Here is a 21,353-nt window from a genome sequence, read left to right on the forward strand (position 1 = left end):
AAATCCAAAACACAGCCCCATACTAGCTACTATGGAGAAAATTAACTCTACCCCAGCCAAAACCAGCACAAGGTCCCTTCTAACCCAAACTTTTCTATAATTCTATGAAAATATATTTGACTAGAAGGAGTGTTTAAAAAAAAGCCTTAAAATTTTCCAGGAGGGAACCAGTGGGGAACTGGGAATTACCTGAATGATTTTCATGGCTGTGATTTCTTCTGATAGGGGCTAAAAGTGAAGTAATGGACTAAATGAGAAGCATCCTCCCCACACACACTCAAACACTGTAGCAAAAGCTGATCAATGGAACAGTGACTTCTTACCTTGAATTCTGGAAGAGCATTTGTAGGGCTGAGAACCTGAAGACCAAAAGGCAATGATGCTTTGAAAGATCAGTTCAGAGGACCAGGAGGAAAAAGCTGCTGTAGGAAGACCCACAGTATGTTAGGGTTTGATGCAAACGTTTTACACCCTGAAAAGAAACAGTAGAGTAATGCAAACCTAAATGAAGCTTACTTAGAGGTATGGGAGGAACAGGAGACACAGATACAATGGAGGTGGTAGAAGTTCCTTTTTTTCTTAAATTAATTTCCTTGAATATTGAATACAGATGGTAAATAAACCATACCATGGATCAGAAAAGCTGAGTTTCTATCACTACATCCCAAGGACAAAACATTTAGTCCTGGCCTATCAAGGACATATCATATATATCATTATCACCTAGATGAAGAGCAGATGGATTGTAGGTTCCATCCCAGAGAGCTGGGTGACCAGGAACTGGCACTGAAAACTATGCAGTCAGGAGAATTGCAGAATGATACCTGGATACCTTACCCTGAGAACGATGAGAGAACTAAGTTCTGGATGCAGTTGACTAACTTTGGGGAATTTTTATATTTTAAAGAGCATAAAGTCCTATTTGATATATTCAAAGAATTGACTACTAAAATAAGTCTCAGGTACAAAAGTATTGAGACACAATACAGTTATTTCAGTCTTTATTTTTTTTTTTGTTACATCTAGGATTGTGTAGCATATCATCCTTTCTTGATCTGAAAACCAGGTAAAGACTGCAGTAATATTTTTATTAAGAATCTAGTTCACCTAGGGACTTAGGAGTCTTACATTCTATTACATTTATTGCGGTTATTATCACTGCTGCACTTAAAACCTTCTGCTTTGATCAGCTACACACAGGATAAACATAATATATTATAAAGACAGTCCCATTCCTGAATAACATAGGATGCAATATGTCACAAGAAGCAACAAAGGATGAAAATCTAAAATGAAAACTTGCTAAGCAGAAGCTGCCCAGTCCAGTCTTGAAATGAGTCTGCTAAGCAGAATAGTATCTTATTTGAACCTTTTCTGTAGAAAAGCTGGATTTTTATTTGTGGAATGTGATGGATTTTTTTAATATGCTTACTCCATTAAGCTATTAGTATTTCAGTAGGAAGACCTGTGTTGATCTTTAATAGAAATAAAACTTGGATATATGAGCTGCATTTGCTATAGGATATAGCTTCTTTGAAAACACATCAGCAGCTGGAATAGAAATGTTAAAACACTGTATACCGGTTTAAGGGGTGTGCAGGTGAAGCTGCCCACAGAGAGAAACCACATGCAAGACATAGATATTGGCTTCCAAATTTTACTACTCCTATCACATTCTCTTAATTTCACTTAATTCATCTGTTCTAGTGTTTTATGTGTATTTTATATATTTATTTATTAGCTTGACTTACACTGCATTTTTCAGTGGAAAGACTAATATGCTAACATTTGAAACTGCTGAGTTACATTGATAAGGCCTAATTAAAACTCATGTGTTGAATTTTAATTTGATTAACTTGCAAATTTCTCATCTTCTGATCTACTGTTTATAACCTTTTTTAATTTAAGTTTTGGGAAAGGTCAATTATGAATTTTTAAAAGCCAAGAGCATTTTAAGAATATGTAGAGAAAGACTTCAGCTGATTGAAAGTGACATAAACAAGAAAAAATATAATGACACTTAAATATGTGTCACACCCCATTAAATGCATAATGTGGTCTTCAGAACCCCTAAAGCCAAATAGTAGCTCAACTTCGAAATCATTATTGGAAGTGTCCATTTGATCTTCAAAAGTAATTATCATAATTTTGTAGAGGTTTCTTTTTTCTGTTTGTTGAGGGGGCAGGGAACTTTCTGCTTTGTTGATAATGTCAAGGCAGATTAGTATCAACCTGTGTAGTGCCTTTTTGTATATCTTCCAAGAGACAATTATACCACTAAATATTATTGAAAGGTACATTCATTACAGTCCACTTCGGACGTATTATCATCTTGCATGTCATAGCTTATTTTACTGTTGGGTTAAGCAGAAAACCTCTATTTCTGACAGACAATGAGACTGGGGGAGATACTGACAATTCAGTCTGTCTTTTTCCATAGATGTAATTTATTTTGTTCTTCCTAAAAGTTAAGATTTAATGGGAATTTTCTTTAATCTTCCTTTATCGACTGGTGAATAATCTGTATATTATGGCATCATATAGATAATTTTTAAATTCCTGAAGGCATAAGAAGTGCTATAAATATCCTGTGAATTTGGTTTTGCCTCTCCTAACAGAAATCAAATGTCTACTGGAGTTTTCTTGGCATCTTCAACTCCCATAAAAAGAAACTAGAAGTTGGGCATGCCGTTTGGACCACTGGAAAGTTAGATTCTATATTAGGAAAAATTTCTTCACTGAAAGGGTTGTCAGGCATTGGAATGGGCTGGTTGAGTCCCCATCCCAGAGGTATTTAAAAGACATGTGGATGAGGCGCTTAGGGACATGGTTTAGTGGTGGACTTGGCAGGGTTAGGTTTACGGTTGGCCTTGATGATCTTAAAGGTCTTTTCCAACCTAAACAATTCTATGATTCTGTGAAATGTGTAGTTTCTAGTTTCCTTTTCTGATGCCCAACATCTCCCATTTTTTTCCCCAGGCTATCATGGCTCAGCTTCCCCAGGAGGAAAAGGCTAAGATTGCTGAGCAGGTAGAGATATTCCACCAAGAAAAAAGCAAACTGGATGCGGAGGTGGCCAAGTGGGACGACAGTGGTAATGACATCATTGTGTTGGCAAAGCAGATGTGCATGATTATGATGGAAATGACAGACTTTACTAGGTAAGGACAAAATAACCTGTGCTGAGGTCTTCTTCAGATATCCCGCATCTTTCCTTTTTATTGCAATTTATAGCCTATTGAGATGATGTGCTGTGTTTTGGGGGATGCAAAGCCGGGTAACACACATCATACATAATGGGATGGGTCGTACTGTTCTCTACACGTGATTGCTCTGGATATTTCTCCAAATGGGATTAATCAGATGAAGATTTTGTCCTATTTGTGAATCTGTTTTATTTGCAGATCATCTTGAATTTCAGCAGCAAAGATAGTCTGTGACCTTACAGACACTCAACTGACATTTCATTTAGTACCCATCTAAATGCATGTGCCTCTCTGAACTTTCAACATTTCAACAGAATTTGTGTCAATCAAAAATAATGGCAAAACTATTTATATCATTTTGAACACTGAACTTCTTTCCAAAAAAATCCCAAATTAAATTAAACTGTTTTGATCTAATACTTTATTGGAGCCTGTCAGTAATGATTTTTTTTTTGCTTTCCTTTCTTTTTTCGATTGATGTCTGGTTCTTCACTAATTGCAAAGCATCAAAATGCCATTCATTAATGAAATCGTATAAACAGTATTATTTTGTTTAAATACAGTCATATAGTTAATCACACCAAGGAGACCATTTTACAGGGAGAAGATTCTTTGAATTACAGATCACCATAATAAATTAAAGGGTTTTCAGTGTTTATTTTTAATGGGAGTTCAAAAGTTTAAATGGTATTTATCAAAATGTGGTTAGACAAAACTGAACAAAAAATCTTCATGTTTTTCTTCAGAATTAAAATAAGACATCCATTTATTCATCTCACTGAAATGCTCAACTAGATTTCTTAATCTCCAGCTGATCACATGCCTTGTGTCTTGAGTTTTCAACCCATTTCGGAGGAGACAGTCTCTGCATTGACAATATAGGGTTCACACATATCATAGATAGACAGATAGATAGATAGATAGATGGGGGGGGTGTGTATAGATACCATTAATTTGTGAATAACTTGACTATTTGCACTTGCATAGTTAATTGGTAATAGGCAGCAGCAAACAGTTTTATCCATTTTAAATTTAATTATGCACATAGAAAGTTTACTTACTTTAATAGATTACTACTATACTTCTTTCCAAGTAATTATTCTCTCAGCTTATTTGTTTTTCTCTCAGTTTGTGCTTTTACAACTGTTCTTTTTGCAGTAGACTCACCACTCCTGTATACCAAATGACAGTGTAGAACCTCCTGTGAAGGGTGATATTTTAGAGGAATCTTAATTACTTTTGTGAAAAACTGTCCAAGTAGTGCCATCAGTTCATGGAAGGAAGAAGTAATGTTCTAAAGCAACAGCCCAGTATATGAACACTTTTTGCAACCTCCCGGACAACCTTTGATACGCTGACCATCAAATTGAAAGTTTTGTAATTACATTTTCTACCATCAAAAGCAGAGAACTAATATGAGAATGAGAGAAAACTGCTGTCACATTTGAAGTAAAGAAAAAAAAAATCAAAGTGCACCTCTGTCTACATCAGATTCAATAAAAACTTGTTTAATATATTCCATTAAAACAGAACAAAGCCTTTCACACCTTTTTGGTTGACTGTAACCTCAGCAGTGTTAAAATAGAATAATTTTTCAAATGCATGGAGCTTTGTGACAGTCAGATTTGCTGATGTAATTAATGTAGAAGCATACGAGGTCACTATGAAGGATTTTTGCTACAGTTTAAGTTCAACAAAAGTGGGATACTTGTAGTTCAATATCTGTTTAAGGTGGAAATGAAAGTATGAAAAGAAGATAAAAGTGGAAATACGCTTCAGTATGTCATTCTTGGCATTATGGATGAAAAAAATACAAAAATAATGCTATGTTGTACTTAGAAAAAATGCTTTCAGTTTTAGTTTTAAAAAAAAAGTTTGATCATATTATGATTTTCCGTCAGTCTTGTCTGAAGCTCTATTTCTCCACATAGTTTTAAAAAAAAAAAGGAAAAACAGCTCACTTCCAACTGAGCCATTCTCAGGAGCAGTAGCAAATTTATTATTACAAACAGGATTAAAGTTTTGAGTCTGAAGCATACTCAGAAAAGTCTGCAGTGACTTTTTACTTTTTGTCTATATACATTTTGGTAACTTTAATGACTAAAATCAGGGTTTTGTGCATCATCTTAAAAGTATATTGAAAGACCAGTCTTAAAGCTAATTATACATGTTTAAGTGTAACATTTAAGTGTAACATAAGGGTTATGCTTCATGTATTTTTGTTTTCTGACAAAAACCTGCTAAAAAGGGTTTTCTAAAATGTGACATTCTTGCTGTAGACATGACAGGCTTAACATTTAGCACTGGCTTGGGAACAACAGGATTTTGAAATAGTTGTGTATTCCAGAAAGAATGTTAGCTTAATGAGCACTTAAAAATGCATGTACTATTAAGTATCGCTCATGTGCTTGAAGGCACCATCAGACTAAATTGCTAGTGAGGCATTTTGTAAGAGAGAGAAAATACAGCAGACCGATTTCTTAATCAAGCTATACTATAAAGCAGTTAAAAAGGTGAAATTGTAATAAATTAAGAAGTCATTCGTGCTACTATTTTAAAATCAAACACTAAACAGGGTCACTAAAATTGTTGCCTTTCATGATTTATTTAGATTGTGCATAATTGGATTGTATTTCACAGAGGGAAAGGCCCCCTGAAGAATACATCAGATGTCATTAATGCGGCCAAGAAGATTGCAGAGGCAGGATCGAGGATGGACAAATTGGCACGGGCGGTAGCTGATCAGGTAACAACAAAAATGAGCAGAAATGTCATGTCAACTCTATCAGTGAGTTGCCTTTTGCAGGAAAAGGTTCTCTTTACTTGACAGAAAATTACCTGTTGAAAGTCACAGCCTGGATACTGATCTACCCATTGAATACAAGTTGTATCTTCTATACCAATCCGCTTGGGTTTTGCAGTACAAGAAAGTCATAAATGAGTATGTCTAAACCTCAGAAATGCCTAAATTGTTCCACAGCCTCACTTCTGGACTCAGGTGATTCTGTTAGAATTAGACTGATATCTTTACTGTCATGAAAGCAGTAGAGACTTGGATGCTCTGTTACCCTTGCCATATGCCTAGGAATCCTTATATTCTTTTCAGCTTGTTCTTCCAGCAATTTCCCTTGATATGGCACTTTTTTTTTTTTTTCAAGATTCCCTGACTCTCTTTCTTCTGCTTTACATCAGGGTATCACCTGCTTGGCATCACCTTACAGCCCCCTGCTCCATGTGTTAGGGTCTGTGTCCTCAGTCCCATTGCCAAATTCATGTCACAACTGGAAAGATGAACTTGCTATATTCAGCCCCTTTCTTTCAGAGTGGATTATCTATCCATCTGGAGAGCAAGAGGAAGTATCACATTAAAAATCAAGAGTCAAATTTCAAATCCAGGTTCTAGGTAGCTAATTTTAGATTTAGGCAAATTAAATTTGACTATTTTTTCCTTTGTAAACTTCCTATAGTTTCTTTTCTTGCTGGAAGTGTGAACTGATAACTTCCTCTCCTCTATTCTTTCTCTTCAAAATAAGTTATTTCTTTTTCTTCTTCAAGCAAGCATGTAATAGTGTGTAACACATCCTGCCAGGCAATATGGGCCAGAGTGGCAAGAAACCTGACGCTGCCCATTTTCCTATAACCTCAGAAATTTTGGATCTAGGTTTTCTTCATTATCAGCAAGCATTTCTCCTGTAGTTAACCCATTCTTTCCTTCAAATGTAGCATCTGTTCATTTTAGCATAAGGAAGAAGAAATCCATTTGTCAGCTGATGAAATTACTAGCCTACAATATTTGCAGAGGTGGAATATTTTAAAGAAAGAAACACAAAGAGACTTGCTATGCTTAGAGTGCATCGGCTTGAGTCACATTTTAAATTTCAGAGGACTGTAACATGCACACTTTAATAATAAACACTAAAATCACTATGACAATGAAGTGTTTTTATTTTAATGCTTGTGCTTTACTGATATTTTACAGAACTTTGGAGACACTAGTGCAATATAAACTTTTTATGGACAGTTGCATTTTTAATTACTGTTTCAATGAGAGAGAGCTTACATTTTCATTCACTCCAAGGTACTTGTATTTAAAGCCTTGTCAGTATTGCTTTAAAGTTCATTTCTTTCAGTTCATAGACTTCAAGAGTAGGGTAAATATTTCTGTATTAAATTGTCACCGGTAGGGAGAAGAGGTGTCTTAGGGATTCATGCCTGAAAGATGTGGCAACTGTCTGAGAAAGAGAGGCATTATAGCGTTGCCGTAAGTATAGAGCAGATTAAACCTAACAGCCACAGTGAACCTCCAGCTTTGTTTATTGTTAGTTTTAAAGGGAGGGAAAAAAGCAAAGTGACTGCTTTCAGGGTTATAGATGACAGTATATGCAACTACTTCACCCCAAACATATTCCTTGCCAGCATTAGCTGTTGGGGCTAGAGCAGTCATCCCAAGTCAGAGGCTGTGATGCTGTTGACTCATGTGTGTTTAATTCTATCAGTTTTTGTTGAAATGCTCTGGTAATATTTTACAAAAATAGAGCATAAACTTTGTAAGATGCTAAAAAGACATCTTTGGAATCTTTGTTCCCCGAGCTATACATTCGAAGGACATTATCAGCCAGACATTGTTGGGTAGCCCCAAAGAGTATTTTTTGGAGACATGCTGTTAGCAATGGGCCCTTTTAGCAATGTTTCATCAGAGTGAATTACTGAGGTCTGTTCTCTTGAGGCAAGACTTTGAATATTAACTACAAGAGTGTTGTTTATTATGCTGTTGATATTGTGGGGGATGATGCAGTTTCTATTAAGAGTCCCAAAGACTATGAATAAATTGTACTTGGGCCTTTTTTAGTTACATTGATTATAAAACCTTCACTGAGTCTACCACGTTTGACCTAATGTAATTTGTATCAAAACACATTTGAGATGTACAGCATCCAAAATGGTAGAGGATTGTAGATAGCCTTCCCTCTAGTATGAAGAGGTATCCCTTAGACATGCAGAGGGACCAGCTTACCTCATTGTGTTCTTGAGAAGGGCTGCAATACTGATGTCATCTGCTGAGACACTCTGTAATATGTCGCTTACACTTTAGTAAATAGTTTCCTTCTGGCACACATGAAGAAGGTATTTATGCATTAACAATAAGCTTGCCAAATCTGTGAAGACCAAACCCAAGCAGCCTGACCTCTGCCTCTTGAGTCCTTACTGTGTCAGCAAAGGGCCTGGCTTCAGCCAAGTCTAAAGCAGAGCTGCGTCCTCTGAAGGTCTGCACAAATGCCAGGAAAGCTGGCAAGGCAGTCAAGAGTGGGCATTAGAGTGCATGTAATCAGTCAGAACCGGGTTTATCTGGTCTTTAACTGGTCCATGTTGTACCTTAACCTGGACGCCCAGCAGGCAACCTGGAGTTTCAGGTCAAACTTGGTCTTTTGGATGCTCAGTAGTTTCTTCTGTTCTGTACAAACTGATATCATAAGTGAACCACTCCCACAAACATAACAATCATATTATTTCATTGTCTTTCATTAGTGCTTGACAGAGAGGTTTCTTCTTTTTAGAAAAAGGTATAGTGCATCTTCAGCTTACAATTCATAAGTTTCGAGTAAATGAAAGGTAGAGTTTTAATTTTCACATTTCATCAAGTATCTCATGTAAAGACGAAGTGAAATGGGTCCCCTAATACACATTGCCACTATCTCCTCTGATTACCTCTCTATAATCATATAAACTCAGCTACATCTAATCAAATATGTCTTTTGTCTGTAGTGCCCGGACTCAGCCTGCAAACAGGATCTGCTAGCCTACCTGCAGCGCATTGCCCTCTACTGCCACCAACTCAATATCTGCAGCAAAGTGAAGGCAGAAGTTCAGAACCTGGGAGGAGAACTTATTGTATCAGGGGTAAGTTGGTATTTGTCTTTAGCCATTTATGTTTCCCATGTAGCACTTGAAAGGCAGCATTTTTGATGGCAATAATGTACAAAACAAAAAACCAGTGATTCATAAGCAAGCTTTTTAAAATGTTATCGCCATTATTCCAGACTTTACAGTAACTTGTGTAGAGCAATTTGATTTGCCAATTACCCTTTGTTTATACTAAACCTGTAAAATCTTCATTCTCCCAAAAGAAAAGTAATTTCATAGCCTAGAAAGTCATTGACAAGCTGTGAATATTATAATTATTTGGAGCTTTTGTATATTTGCTCATTATAAATCTTCTTTCCTTTGTTAGTACTGGTAATTTCCTTCCTCTGTGCAGAAGCCAGCTCTGTATGAAGTGCATATTGTTAAGACGGTGATGACTAATGGGATTTCATTCACTCAGGTTCCAATGCACACTAGGTTTAGCAAAAACTCTGGAAGGCCAGCAAAATATTTTAATTTTTGATGCATGTGCTGTTTTCAAATACTATTGGCAAGCACAATGATTATATACTCTAATTCCCATCCCGTTATTTCAGTTATTTTCAATGAAGACTACAAACTTTACACACAACCTTTTTTAGAAATAAAGAGAGGAATATACAGCAGCAGTAATATTATAAACAATGAGTTTTCTACATTTTTAAACTGTTTTGTCTTTCCTTCTCCTAATGTTGGACTCTGTGCCTCTGGGAGATTACTAGAACCAAGCAGTAGCAATTGCTGCTCTTCATGATTTTCTTGTTTTGTTCTTTTAACTAATCACCCTAGTATTAGCCCCGTGACACATTTGTTACCTTCTAACTCAAATACAGACCATATGCATGTAAATGTATAATAACTTTCACTCTCCTGAGTGTGTTTTCAAAATGATGGTGAATTGTGAGAACCAAGATACTTGGAACAAGATTGATTTCAAATGCGGTTTTGAAAAAGCACCCTTTCATTGTTTAAGCCCAATCAAGTACGAAGATTGTTAGGACAACTAACTTGTGCCCTTCATTTCATCCATAAGATTCCCCAGTGAAATCACTGGCCTTCCTCAAACATATCAGAAGTCAGAGCAAATGTTCTCAACTACATAACACTTCGATTTTTTGCAAAGCTCTATAGAAGGTCTTAAACATTTGCCAGGCTTTCTTGGATCAAACCATTCTGAAGTCATATATGCAATCCTAAAAGGAGCTGCTTAAATGTTCCTGTGTCTGTCCTGCAATTGGTCTTCACTTCTTGACATATGTACATATGTAATTTTAATACCTTGATCTTCCCACAGCAATGAAAAGATCCTCTTCCATTTTCCTGATATTAATGGAGTGATCTGTCCTTGTATCGCTGACAGCTATGCTGCATAGTAAATGCTACGATCTTTTCTTACCTATTGCCATCTGGGTCCAGCTTTTCATACCCATTGAGTTGTCATATTCATCTATCTATAACAATTACCAAAATCAGTGCTTCTACCAGCTTGGCTTTTGTGGTTGTGTGTGTTTCTTTTTCAAGTCTCCTTATTCAGTGTATGTGGATGCTGAATAAGCCATTGTGAATCCCTAGCATCTATTCATTACTGGAACATCACCATCTGTTGTGAAATTTAAGTGGCCGAACCGCTTGACTTCATCATTTCCAGTCTGGCATTGTTAGCATCTGCTGCTTACCGGGCTTCATCACCATTGTGTTTCTGTTTCGTTGGGTTTTTACAGTCAGTTGCAGACAAAGGCAAAACTACCTTCAACCACAGAAATTATTTGGGTCTGCTTCAAAGACTCAGTAGTACTGACACACAGAAAATTTTAAGATTGCCCAGCTTGCTTCTTCCGCTGTTGCTCTGAACAGGAGGTGACATAGAGAGTTGAACTCCTGTGCATCCCTTTTTGAGAGCATTATCTTGTTATCTGGTATAACACAGTTAGTACACTGCTTTCCTGATAGTGTTTTCCAAGCTGTTTATCTTCAAGGTGCTGGGTACTGTATGCTCCTTTGCTATCCAGAGGTCTGGTATCCAAGTGCACATCTACATCTGCTTGTCTACTTGCTGCTTCTGCTTCCATCTTCTTCTTCATTTTCTCTTGGATAGCCAATTACAAATAAACAGTATTTTATTTACATTAAAATGAAATACCATTATTTGACAACTTGCATACAGTACAATGTTAGAAGTACAATAGCAATCCAGAATTCAAGCTTCCCAACCTATGACTACAGAAGTAAGTTTATGTGAATGCACTATACTTAAGTGTTTTGATGTAAATATCAAGCACCAGGATGGTTATTACAATATTGTAATTTACTACAGTGTTTACAAAGAACCACAATATAATTCAGATCGATCCAATAGATGAGCTATGATTCAGAACTATCATGGGGAGTACAATCTCTGCTTGAATTTTTGCATTATTAAGAATATTAATCAATATTTATAAATGAAATGAATGTATGCATATGTATGTATGAATCTATGTGTGGGCATATGTATATTTATGTAAAAAAAAAAAAGACATAAAACCAATTAAAACCTGAAAGACAGATGAAAGCCACCCACAGTTCTTATAGTTCTATTAGAGAAAAATGTGTTGCAACAACTTCAAAAATACTGTGTACAGAACATATAACGTGCTATATATTTTTTGATGAAACTTCCATTTCTTTTTTCCCCACAAGATTCAGTAGTTCAGTATGGTTTCTCTCTGAAAATAAGCATAAAGCTGATCTTGTTTGCTTTTTCCTCTATAGATTGATATGATACTAGCATAGCATATGAAGGGGTTCTTTTTGGCATCATTGACTTTGCTGCAAATAGAAAAACAGATCAAAAAATAAGAAAATGTCACACTCCTGAAGTGTAAATTATTTCAGTAAAGGAAAGAACCCAATGTTGTTTTTCCCTTTCTTTCTTCCATTCCTTTTCCCCCAGCTCTTTCTCTTCTTTGATCTTTCCCATCAAATTCCCTGCATGCAGATAGCAGAATTATTTTCACCAGATAAGTAAGACCTGGCAATTGAGAGTTAGCATACATGAGCCTGACCTCATTAATATCGATGGAGCAAGGCCAATTTAGACTATCTGTTGACTTGGCCCTTTATGTTGCAAGGTGAGACTCTTAATTCCTGATTCCCATTGAGTTTCAGAAAGTAAAATAAGGAAAAACTATGTGATACCTGTTCTTCAGTGGGCAGCCTTGTAAACTTGAAGAAGATTATAGGGAAGAAAGTAAAGAAAAGGGGTGAGGAGGAAGTTAGGTAAAAGCAAAAAGAAATTAATACTAAAAAAATGCAAAAGATTTAAAAAATATTCCTGGTCTGTGTAGATGATATCCTTGTTCCTAATAAAAGTCTCTTTGACCTTGGTCCATAAACAGATATATGTTTCTGTAATTTTAAATTTGAATATTCAATTTCTAATTCCCCTCTAAGAATGAACGACCTCCTTTAATAAAATCACAAACTAAAAGCACTTCAAAATAATTTCCTTTATCTCTTGCCTTAATTTATTTAATGTAATGTATATTTGCTTCATAATCAGTTGCACCATTGTATTGGAATGAATCCTCTGAGGTGCTGAGCATATGCTACTCTCAGTGAAGTAAATTCCATTTACATATGCGTAGCTCATGCTGATAGATAGCCTTTTGTGATAGCTACTTTTGTTGAATAGAGTTGGTTTTAACCATGATGTTTGTTATTTGGATAAAAATTCAGACTTCTTCTAACTCTGGGACTGCTTTTTTTTTTAGTATTCCTGTCTGACTCCTGTTAGCTAGACCATTACAATAAAACAGATCTATATATTCATTTCTTACCCTAGAATAAATATCCACTTGTTCTGTTTACTGCCGCTCTGAAGCTGATCAGCTCATTTACCTACTCTCCATTTAGGCTATGAGCCTGCATTTTTCAAAATTCTTGTTTATGTTAGTAGCTTTGCTACAGTTTTTCCTGCAGGTTTATATTGAACAGAACCTGAGAAAATCCCTTATCCAAGGCAGCCCCCTATTGTTTTCAGGTTTGATTTAGAACTCTACAGATTTAATCAGCTGTATTATCAGAAAATTTGCCCAGAGAGTCTTAAACTTCTGAGCCAGATAGATACGCAGTGTCATACAGAGTAACAGCCATGTATCTTTGAACACTCTCCAAAAATATTGAATCAATAGCCAAAGTACACTCGAAACACGCATTTTGGCTGGGTCCAATTTCCAATTATTTTCAAAGGCCCATTTTTCTTAGCATAATAGGCTTAGCTACAATACTAAGACAAGGATTCTTATAACATTTTGAAGATACAAGACAGTTAAGATTGTGACTTTATCTAGGAGTTCTTGCTTGGCGAATTTAAGTGAGGACTTTGGGGGAAAAAGGAAGGGTAGAACATTATGAAAATTCCTGTAACACCTGGGAAGTTGGATACATAAAACTATTAACAGATAGGGGATATACTGCAAAATAACTGTCTGTATGTTTTTTCTTGATCCGTGATAAGGGTAAGGTAACTGGAAATAGCTAGTCCTCATCAAAAAAGAATGAGCCTCATTATTTATCACAGAAAAACAGTGTGCATCCAGCAGTTACTTCAGGTGAGCTGGCAAACAGTTTCCCTATCAATTCTGCCTATGGATCTTAACATCTAGTGAAACAAAATGGTTTAAAGGTCATACTTTTCTTTCGTTTGAGGCTGTATCACCCTAAACTACCTTGTGCTGTACAAGCAAGTTGGTATGCATATGGGCAGTGGGGTATCAAGTTGCTACCTGTGAATTCTATAGACTCAAAGAAAAGTCAGGTAATTTGAAGTTCACCTGCTATTAAAAGCGAGTAAGGCCATCTTTCACTGAATTTGGATTAAGAGCCTCTGCATAAACAGTTGCTTAAGAGCCACTGATGGGGTATTTCATTTCCCTGCATCAGAAAGCCTTTCTGGGCTTTTTTCTTTGTTTGTTTGTTCTCAAGTAGGCAATCAGAGAGAACTTTTGCATTCAAAATACTTAAGAGTATGGAGAAAATGTTGTTTTGGAGTTTGGTAAACAAAGTAATTAAATTCCTCCTGAATCAGGCAAGAATTTAGCATTATGTAAAAGAAAGTTTGCGGAAGGGAGAGTTGGCAAATTGACAAAACTGTCGGGTTCCTTTTCTTCAAGATTCTCAGGAGTGCCAAAAGGTTACTCCTGTTATTTAGTGAGCAACAAAATAAGTTTTACTATTAATTTCTAACAGAAATGGAAGAATGCTACATGATGCATACTCACAGAAACAGTCCGACAAACCAGGGTTTGTAGATATTCCTGGGCTGGGCTGCTTGGACTGGCAAGCTGTCAGTGTTTTCAGTCGAAAACACCTGAGCTAAGACCTAGCTGTACTTAATGATTCATAGACATCACTAATAGAAATGTTGTGTTTTGTCTGCTAGTGATACAATTTACTTGGAGCTGAGGGTAAGAGCACTTATTCCTGAATAACTGCTGTGTTCATGTCTGTTGGACAGTGGGTACTCAAAGACTTACACACCACAAAGAAGAGATAAGTCTGATGTCTAAGCTGACACCATTGCAAGACTAGGGTTTGAGTTATGGTAATACATGAGAAGTGGGTATAGCACAACTGAATACCGTCAAATTGGTAAAGGGAAGTGAAAGATGGACCCGGGGACTCTATAGATAATTACTAAATTGCTTAAGAATATAATTTGACTTTTATGATTTTCTTTTTTAATTTAGGCTTTTTTTTTTTTTTGCAAGTTGCTTTTCATGTTTACCCAGTTTTGCCCACAAGATTGCAGTAAGAATGGCAAAAAAGGGAGTTTGCAAATATGAACAGTGTATTGTATGCACCAATGCTGTGAAAATAGTGTGAAATGGGACTCATGGAAAGATATTTTTTTAGGATAGCGTTGGTGGAGAGGAGTTCTGTTTTGAGACTTGGAATGAAAACAGCGAGTAAAGGAGAGGACTTTGGCAATAATAAAGAAGTAAGCCAAGGAACCTGAAATATGAGATATGAAAGGGTCAGGGGAAGGAAAAGCCAACCCAAAAGCAAGATAGAAATATGAAATCAAAGAATTGCAATGGTGAGAAAGGACTGAGATAAAGTCAGGAACATAAAGTTGGTTGGACTCCACAATAATCTCTACTCTCCTAGTAGAACAAGCAAGGCGAGAAAATCAAAACTTAGGGTCTTTATTTCGGCTCTAAAGTTACCACTGTAAAAAGACAGCTTCCAGGACGGGAAGGCTGGGGCTAGGTGAGGAAAGTGAGAGACCTTGATTTACATTGTATATTCAACTAACTCATGTCATCTGCTTTGGAAGAAATGAAAGAAATTAAAAATACAGGGAGATGTTTCAGCTATGCCTTGTGGAATGGAAATGTATTTAAGTAACCTCTGCATATGTGTTTTAATGTATGCAGACATATTGATATATGAGAAGGTGAAAGAAAGCCATAGTGTACTCTGTTCCAAAATATATGGCTAGATGAAGCATGGGTTACTTATAAATATAGAGGTTTTGATAAGCCTTTATCTGGAACAAATTGTTTGAGCTTTTCTATTTGTGACTACTACAGGAGTCTCCAACTCCTGCTGACACAGGCTGTATCCCTCAATACACTGTCCAAAAAAGGGACTACCTGATGATGTGGTAACATAAAAAGTTTATCATCCTGACACTGAGTCAATTTATTACTCCTAAAGGATAAAGGCATCAATGAATTATGCAGGTTAATCAAAACGCGTGCTGATAAAATCCCTCATGGTCATATATTCATCATATATGATGTATTTTATGGAAACACTGTCTTAGGGCTTTTTGAAAGTTAAAACAGTGAAGAATTCCTAATTATCTTATGAAACAGCTCAAAGATGAATAGGAAAAAAAAATTACATGAATAGATGTATCTATAGTGGCTTTAAAGCCATTTACATTACCTCTTCCAAATATGTAACAATAATAAAGATTTAGTTCATTAGATGAAGCTTACCTGTTGCTTCCCAGTGAAGGTAGTGTGGACCAGGAGCCCAGAGAGTTTATGCAATTGGCATCCTTGGAGGGGTTCAAGCCCCAAGTAGACAATGCAGCAGCTGAGCCTATCTAATGTTGGTGATCAACTCATTTCAAGTCGAAAGTTGCACAAGAGACCTCCAGAGGTCTCTTTCAAGGGGCATTTGTACGGTGTTTTGATTCAGCTAGGTGAAATATCCCATAGGATCTTATTTCTACGTCTGTGAGTTGACACGGTTTTGCCTTTATAACAGTTGCTGGATTGGACATTAGTGTATACCCTGAGCTTTGGGCATCTGGGGGATCATAAGTATGATCCACATAAAGAACAGCGGAGAAGACTTTGGAAAGCTTGATTTATTTTTCTTAGTGTTATGGTTATTTCTTCAAAGCAGCTCAGTGAAGGTAGCTTGGTGGTGGGCAGTTTACATTATGGAAGGAAAAGTAGATGAATGAAGCTTAAGACATAACTGAAAAATTCAACAAGAAAATATTTTCTATTAAACAATCTCAGTTCTTTTGAAGCTACAGTGTTTTGATATAAGGCTATTTTCAGGACTAAGAAAATATCTTGTTGTATATAAATGCACATGTAAACACACATACACATAAATATGAAACAATATAGCCTGCATAAATGGAAAGATGTTATCTAGAATTTCATTTGCAAAGTAAAATCACACTGCACTTGTCTTCATTAGAATAAATTCGTGGAGACAAGAAGCACGCACACCATCCGTATGTCTACATTTAGTACGTTAAAATTTAGACAGGTCAGACTTTTATCCTTATTAAGAAGCATTTTGGCTACAGGGAACATGCTCTTGTGCTTTATCAGGTAACAAATATTGATTAATTTCTGAAGATTACATTTATTGAAATTTCTCATTAGAAGAGTTTTTTCTGCAAAGAAAAGCTTTTCTGATACCAAATAATGTTAAGCCATTTTAATTCCATGAGAACAAAGCAAAGTGTTACAGATTCAAGATTGAGGCTTGAAACAAATATGATCATGGAAAAAGATTAGAGAAATGAAGGAAATATTAATGTATATGCTTCATTACATACTGCAATTGTTTTAAAAATAGTAACCACTTTAAAATCCAAAGCTCGCCTGCTGCAGCAGTTATGGCTTCAGTCCAGCTTGTTTTCCTATTCCAGGCCATGCTGAATGAGGTGGGAAGAAAATGGGAATATTATGGCTTTCTGATACAGAAACTGCACCGGCCCTGCAATAATTAGCAAGGCCCAGAGACCATTCTAACATACCCTAAGGTATGTTCCTAAAGGACTATTCCTATAGAAATTACTATAAAGAAAGAGAGGACTTCAGAGCTATCTCATGTTCACTTCTTTTCCTGTCTTACTGCCTTTAAAGGAGGTGGTTTAGGACCAAGCTTCACCATTTTGTATTAAATAAGAATTCCTTTCCCCTGGGGCATTCTCAGGTACATCCTGAGGCTTTAAATAAAAATTAGGTTTATTTCTTGCACATGGCATTACGGAGAACTGAATTTACATAATGATGGATTTAACACACAATAGGAGATTTTTGGACTGTGTTTCTTATACAGAAGCACATCTTTTAGCCCTTGCAATTATTTAACTTCCTGATTTGGATAGTGGTGAGACTTAATCTCACTTCTAAAAGTACTATCAGATATTGCTTTTGCAGATATTAAAAGAAAAACAACTTCAGTTCAGACTCATCAATGTCTTTCACTTTAATTATAGTTCTTGACAACCTGAGTTGCCAATGAGTAACACACACATAGAAACACTCACAGGCAAGGAGACATACCCTTAAGGGAAAACATTACAGGTTTCCCCAGCCTGAGCAGATTCAATTGCAAATACTGAACAAAACCGCTTACAACAAAGTATTTAATAAAACTCACAATAGGAACGTATTTCCATTAAATGTAGGAGGTCATAATAGCCTTTAGGAAGACTGAGTGAGGAAGGTTAAAAGTTGCCTTCTATCTTTAACTTCTGAAATATTTTCTTCCATACTTGGAACATATTATTATTGCTATTATTATTTATACACCTCATAGGAGCAAAGGAAAAACAAGTCTGTTCTCATATCACATCATCAATCTTACATAACTGATAAGCAGCTGCATCAACAAATAGGGTTGGTTTTGTATAATGTATTCAAGACATTGATATGGAGCCAAAGTAAAAAACTATCCAGTACCAGAAAAACAAATCCTAACCTCTTACTGTTAGATACTCTCAAATGCTTTCTTTTGACATCAACTATTTCTAATTGTGACTAACATCATCAGAATACCTTGTGACCTAAGTTACCAGGTAGGTAATAGTATCACTAGAAAATGAGATGAAACATACAAGTGATTTGTCCTAAATCTCATCAAAGACCAAATTAGAACTCTAAAATTGGATTAGAGCATCAATATCCAATCCAAAAGAATGCAGCAACATTTTCATCCTTTTTTATACCTGCAACTAGATTCAACGTTCCCATTGTCAAAAAATTAGAGAAGTTACAGCTTTATTCAGTCTCAGATGGGATGTTACATATTTCATCATTCCTTAGCTATGACAGATAATGAACAAAAAAGATTTTTCCACTCATCCATCAAGGTGATCCAACAGGACATCTTTGGGTCAGAGGCGTGTCTGTGTTAAGGTCTCAAACTTTTACGATATGTGTCAGCTTGGCATTTTTACATGGCCTTTTCAAGCTGTTGTTTCAATTTCCTAGAATATATCCGTTTTTGCCTTCTGTAGGTGTACCAGTAGTACATACAATGTTTCTGCACGGTTGGTGCTCCTCAGCTTTTCACAGTCTTGCTGTACTCAGACTTTAAAGACAGCAGCCACTGGTGGCTTAGTGGTGCCTGCCCATTGCCCATCATCTGTCCATCTTTTTAAGCAAGAAAGCAAGCACTTTGGTGTTTTTTCTGAGAGATCTTTGATGTCAAACTGAACATGGACCCTTTTTTTAACTTGATTTCTAGTGCCTCAGTGCAAGTGATTAAATCAATGACTCGATCTGCGTTCACATAGTTTTCTTATGCTGTTAGGCTTAACTTATATCCCTTAAGAAAATATTTTAGAGTACTAAAGTCTTCATTTACTGTCCCTTTGTATTTCCATGCATTCATTTAATTAATCTTACTTGTATTCCTTGGAACACTTGGAAGATTTCCCTCCTTTCTGGAATGTATATACATTTTTAAAATGTTTTCACTTAGGTATATTCTTTCTCTGCTTTTGTTCACTGTTTAGGCGAGTAATGTGTTCTAGTGTATGCTCACAAATGAGTCTTATCTTTTTTGCTCTTCCCTTAATTTTCTCTTTATCAACTAAAGATACCATACTAAGCAGGTCAAAACAAGATTTCAGATTTGAGCAGTGCTAGCCCTAAAATACCATCTGGGGTATTATCTGCTACCAAATCTATTGAACTGTTTATATCATGTTGTCACGATGGAATCTACCATATTTCTCCCTATTTCTCATCTTGTGTTGTTACTGGAGAATATTCTTGGCCATACTCAGTCTTCCAGAATTTAATTGTGCTACTTCCATATGTTTCTATTCCAATAAAAGACAATTTATTTCTTTTCAGGAGATCTTAGAACTGCTACTACAAGTGTAATATTTCTCATATTTAAGGATATATCGTTTGAACATCCTTCTCTCTATCAGAATGAGCAAGCTTCTTTAGGCTTCATAAGGCCTGGTGGTCACAGGAGTTCGAAATATATTCCTACTTTATTTGGCAAAAACAACTGTGGTGCAATAGTCAAGTCATAGGTTACCTAAGTTACGAATTAACCGAATTCTACTTGGTACTTTTTACCATAAAAGCTTTTAAAAGTTCAATTTTTCTTTTCTCTTTGGCAGACTAGTAGACATACATGTGAATAAGGAGTAGATGCAATACAGGGTACCAGAGGTGTTTTTCCTCCTCTCTGTCTTCATACGTGCAAATAGCTTGAAATCAAGGTGATGTAATGAAAATCAGACAGATGTATGTTTAATTCAATTATGATCTGAAATTCACAGCACTATCATCACTTTGCATCACTCAGATGCAGCCTAGTTTTGCATTGTGTTCCTGAAGTTATATATCATCTCTAACAGTCACAATAGCTCTTCATTTAGTCAAGTGGGCTAGCAGATTTGTTGAGTTTTTAAATCCACAAATATACTAGTTTAAAGTAGCGTCTGCAGATACTGCAGGATTAGATTGTGATAAAAGTTTTGAAGGTTAAGAAGAAGAATACTTGACTTTTGTTTTTGGTGAAGTGACTGGTACTAGACATTAGTCACACACTTTCTTTTTTCAATAGAAGGAAAGGAGAGAAAAACAAAAAGCACACAAACAGAGCCGGGAATACACATTAATCATTACTAAGACTGAAAAAATAATTATGATTAGATTACAATTTACATGATACTTGTAGCAACAAAAAGCCTAAGGGAAAATGTCAATGTTAACTCTGTGTGCTTGTAATACAGATTCTTAAAAGAGATTTAAGGAGCATTCATTTTTTCTCTTCCAAAAGGCACGATCTTATGCAAGCATTCTTTACTGGCACTGAATAGTCCCCCATTCTCTGAGCAGTTTTATTTAATGGAGTTAGGTTTAGCAGCATATACTATTTTTTTCAATTTTAGTATACAGCTAGGTTATTAAGAAAATCCCAGTGGATAATATAAGCAATTATGTTTACTGTTCAACCTGCTTTTCCAGAATTTGGATGATAAAAATTCTATTTACAATAAATTAGAATGAATATCCCATTTTAAGCCCTCCGGTTTCAGTTCTTGGGAATTTGTTTTAAAAAAATGTGCTTCAGCCTGTAAAGTTGTCATTGTCTAAAAATGTATGGTCTTTAAAAGCATCACCTCTTTGCAATTTTGCTGATATTTTCTGGAACTTTAAAGTGTGCTCTGTAAATAAATGTATGCCCAGAATTGTTATACTTCCTTCACTTGTTCTTTCAGTACAGTTTGTCAGTTCTCATTTTCAATGCAAGAAAAGCGTAATTCTTTCCTGACCTCCTTCATACAGTGGTGTAGGTGGCCTACCCTACTCCCTTGAAGGGTCGGCCCAGAGGTCTGGATTGTGTAATGTTTATTCAGCACGGGTGGACGCAAATATAATTCCAGTTGTAGTCACTGGAATTCCAGCTGCTTACATCAGTGTTTATGTTTTTGTGCAGTTCGGCTGTTCAAAACCACACACAAAATAATGC

The 21,353-nt window shown here is 36.0% G+C and overlaps 1 protein-coding gene across 3 annotated transcripts in view; it reads left to right on the plus strand.

Moving 5' to 3' along the window:
* The window catches only part of CTNNA2 (catenin alpha 2), a 456,724-nt gene that overhangs the window by 418,940 nt on the left and 16,431 nt on the right, over positions 1–21,353 (plus strand). For 2 of the 3 annotated variants that reach the window (XM_059817398.1, XM_059817399.1), the window contains exons 14-16: positions 2,980–3,161; positions 5,847–5,952; positions 8,970–9,104. In XM_059817398.1, coding sequence (XP_059673381.1) covers positions 2,980–3,161; positions 5,847–5,952; positions 8,970–9,104 — 423 coding nt within the window. The remainder of the gene's footprint in view (positions 1–2,979; positions 3,162–5,846; positions 5,953–8,969; positions 9,105–21,353) is intronic. The other variant, XM_059817400.1, reaches the window with a different exon arrangement.

The sequence above is a fragment of the Gavia stellata genome, chromosome 5 (genome assembly GCF_030936135.1).
Source record: "Gavia stellata isolate bGavSte3 chromosome 5, bGavSte3.hap2, whole genome shotgun sequence".
NCBI classification, from domain to species: Eukaryota; Metazoa; Chordata; class Aves; order Gaviiformes; family Gaviidae; genus Gavia; species Gavia stellata.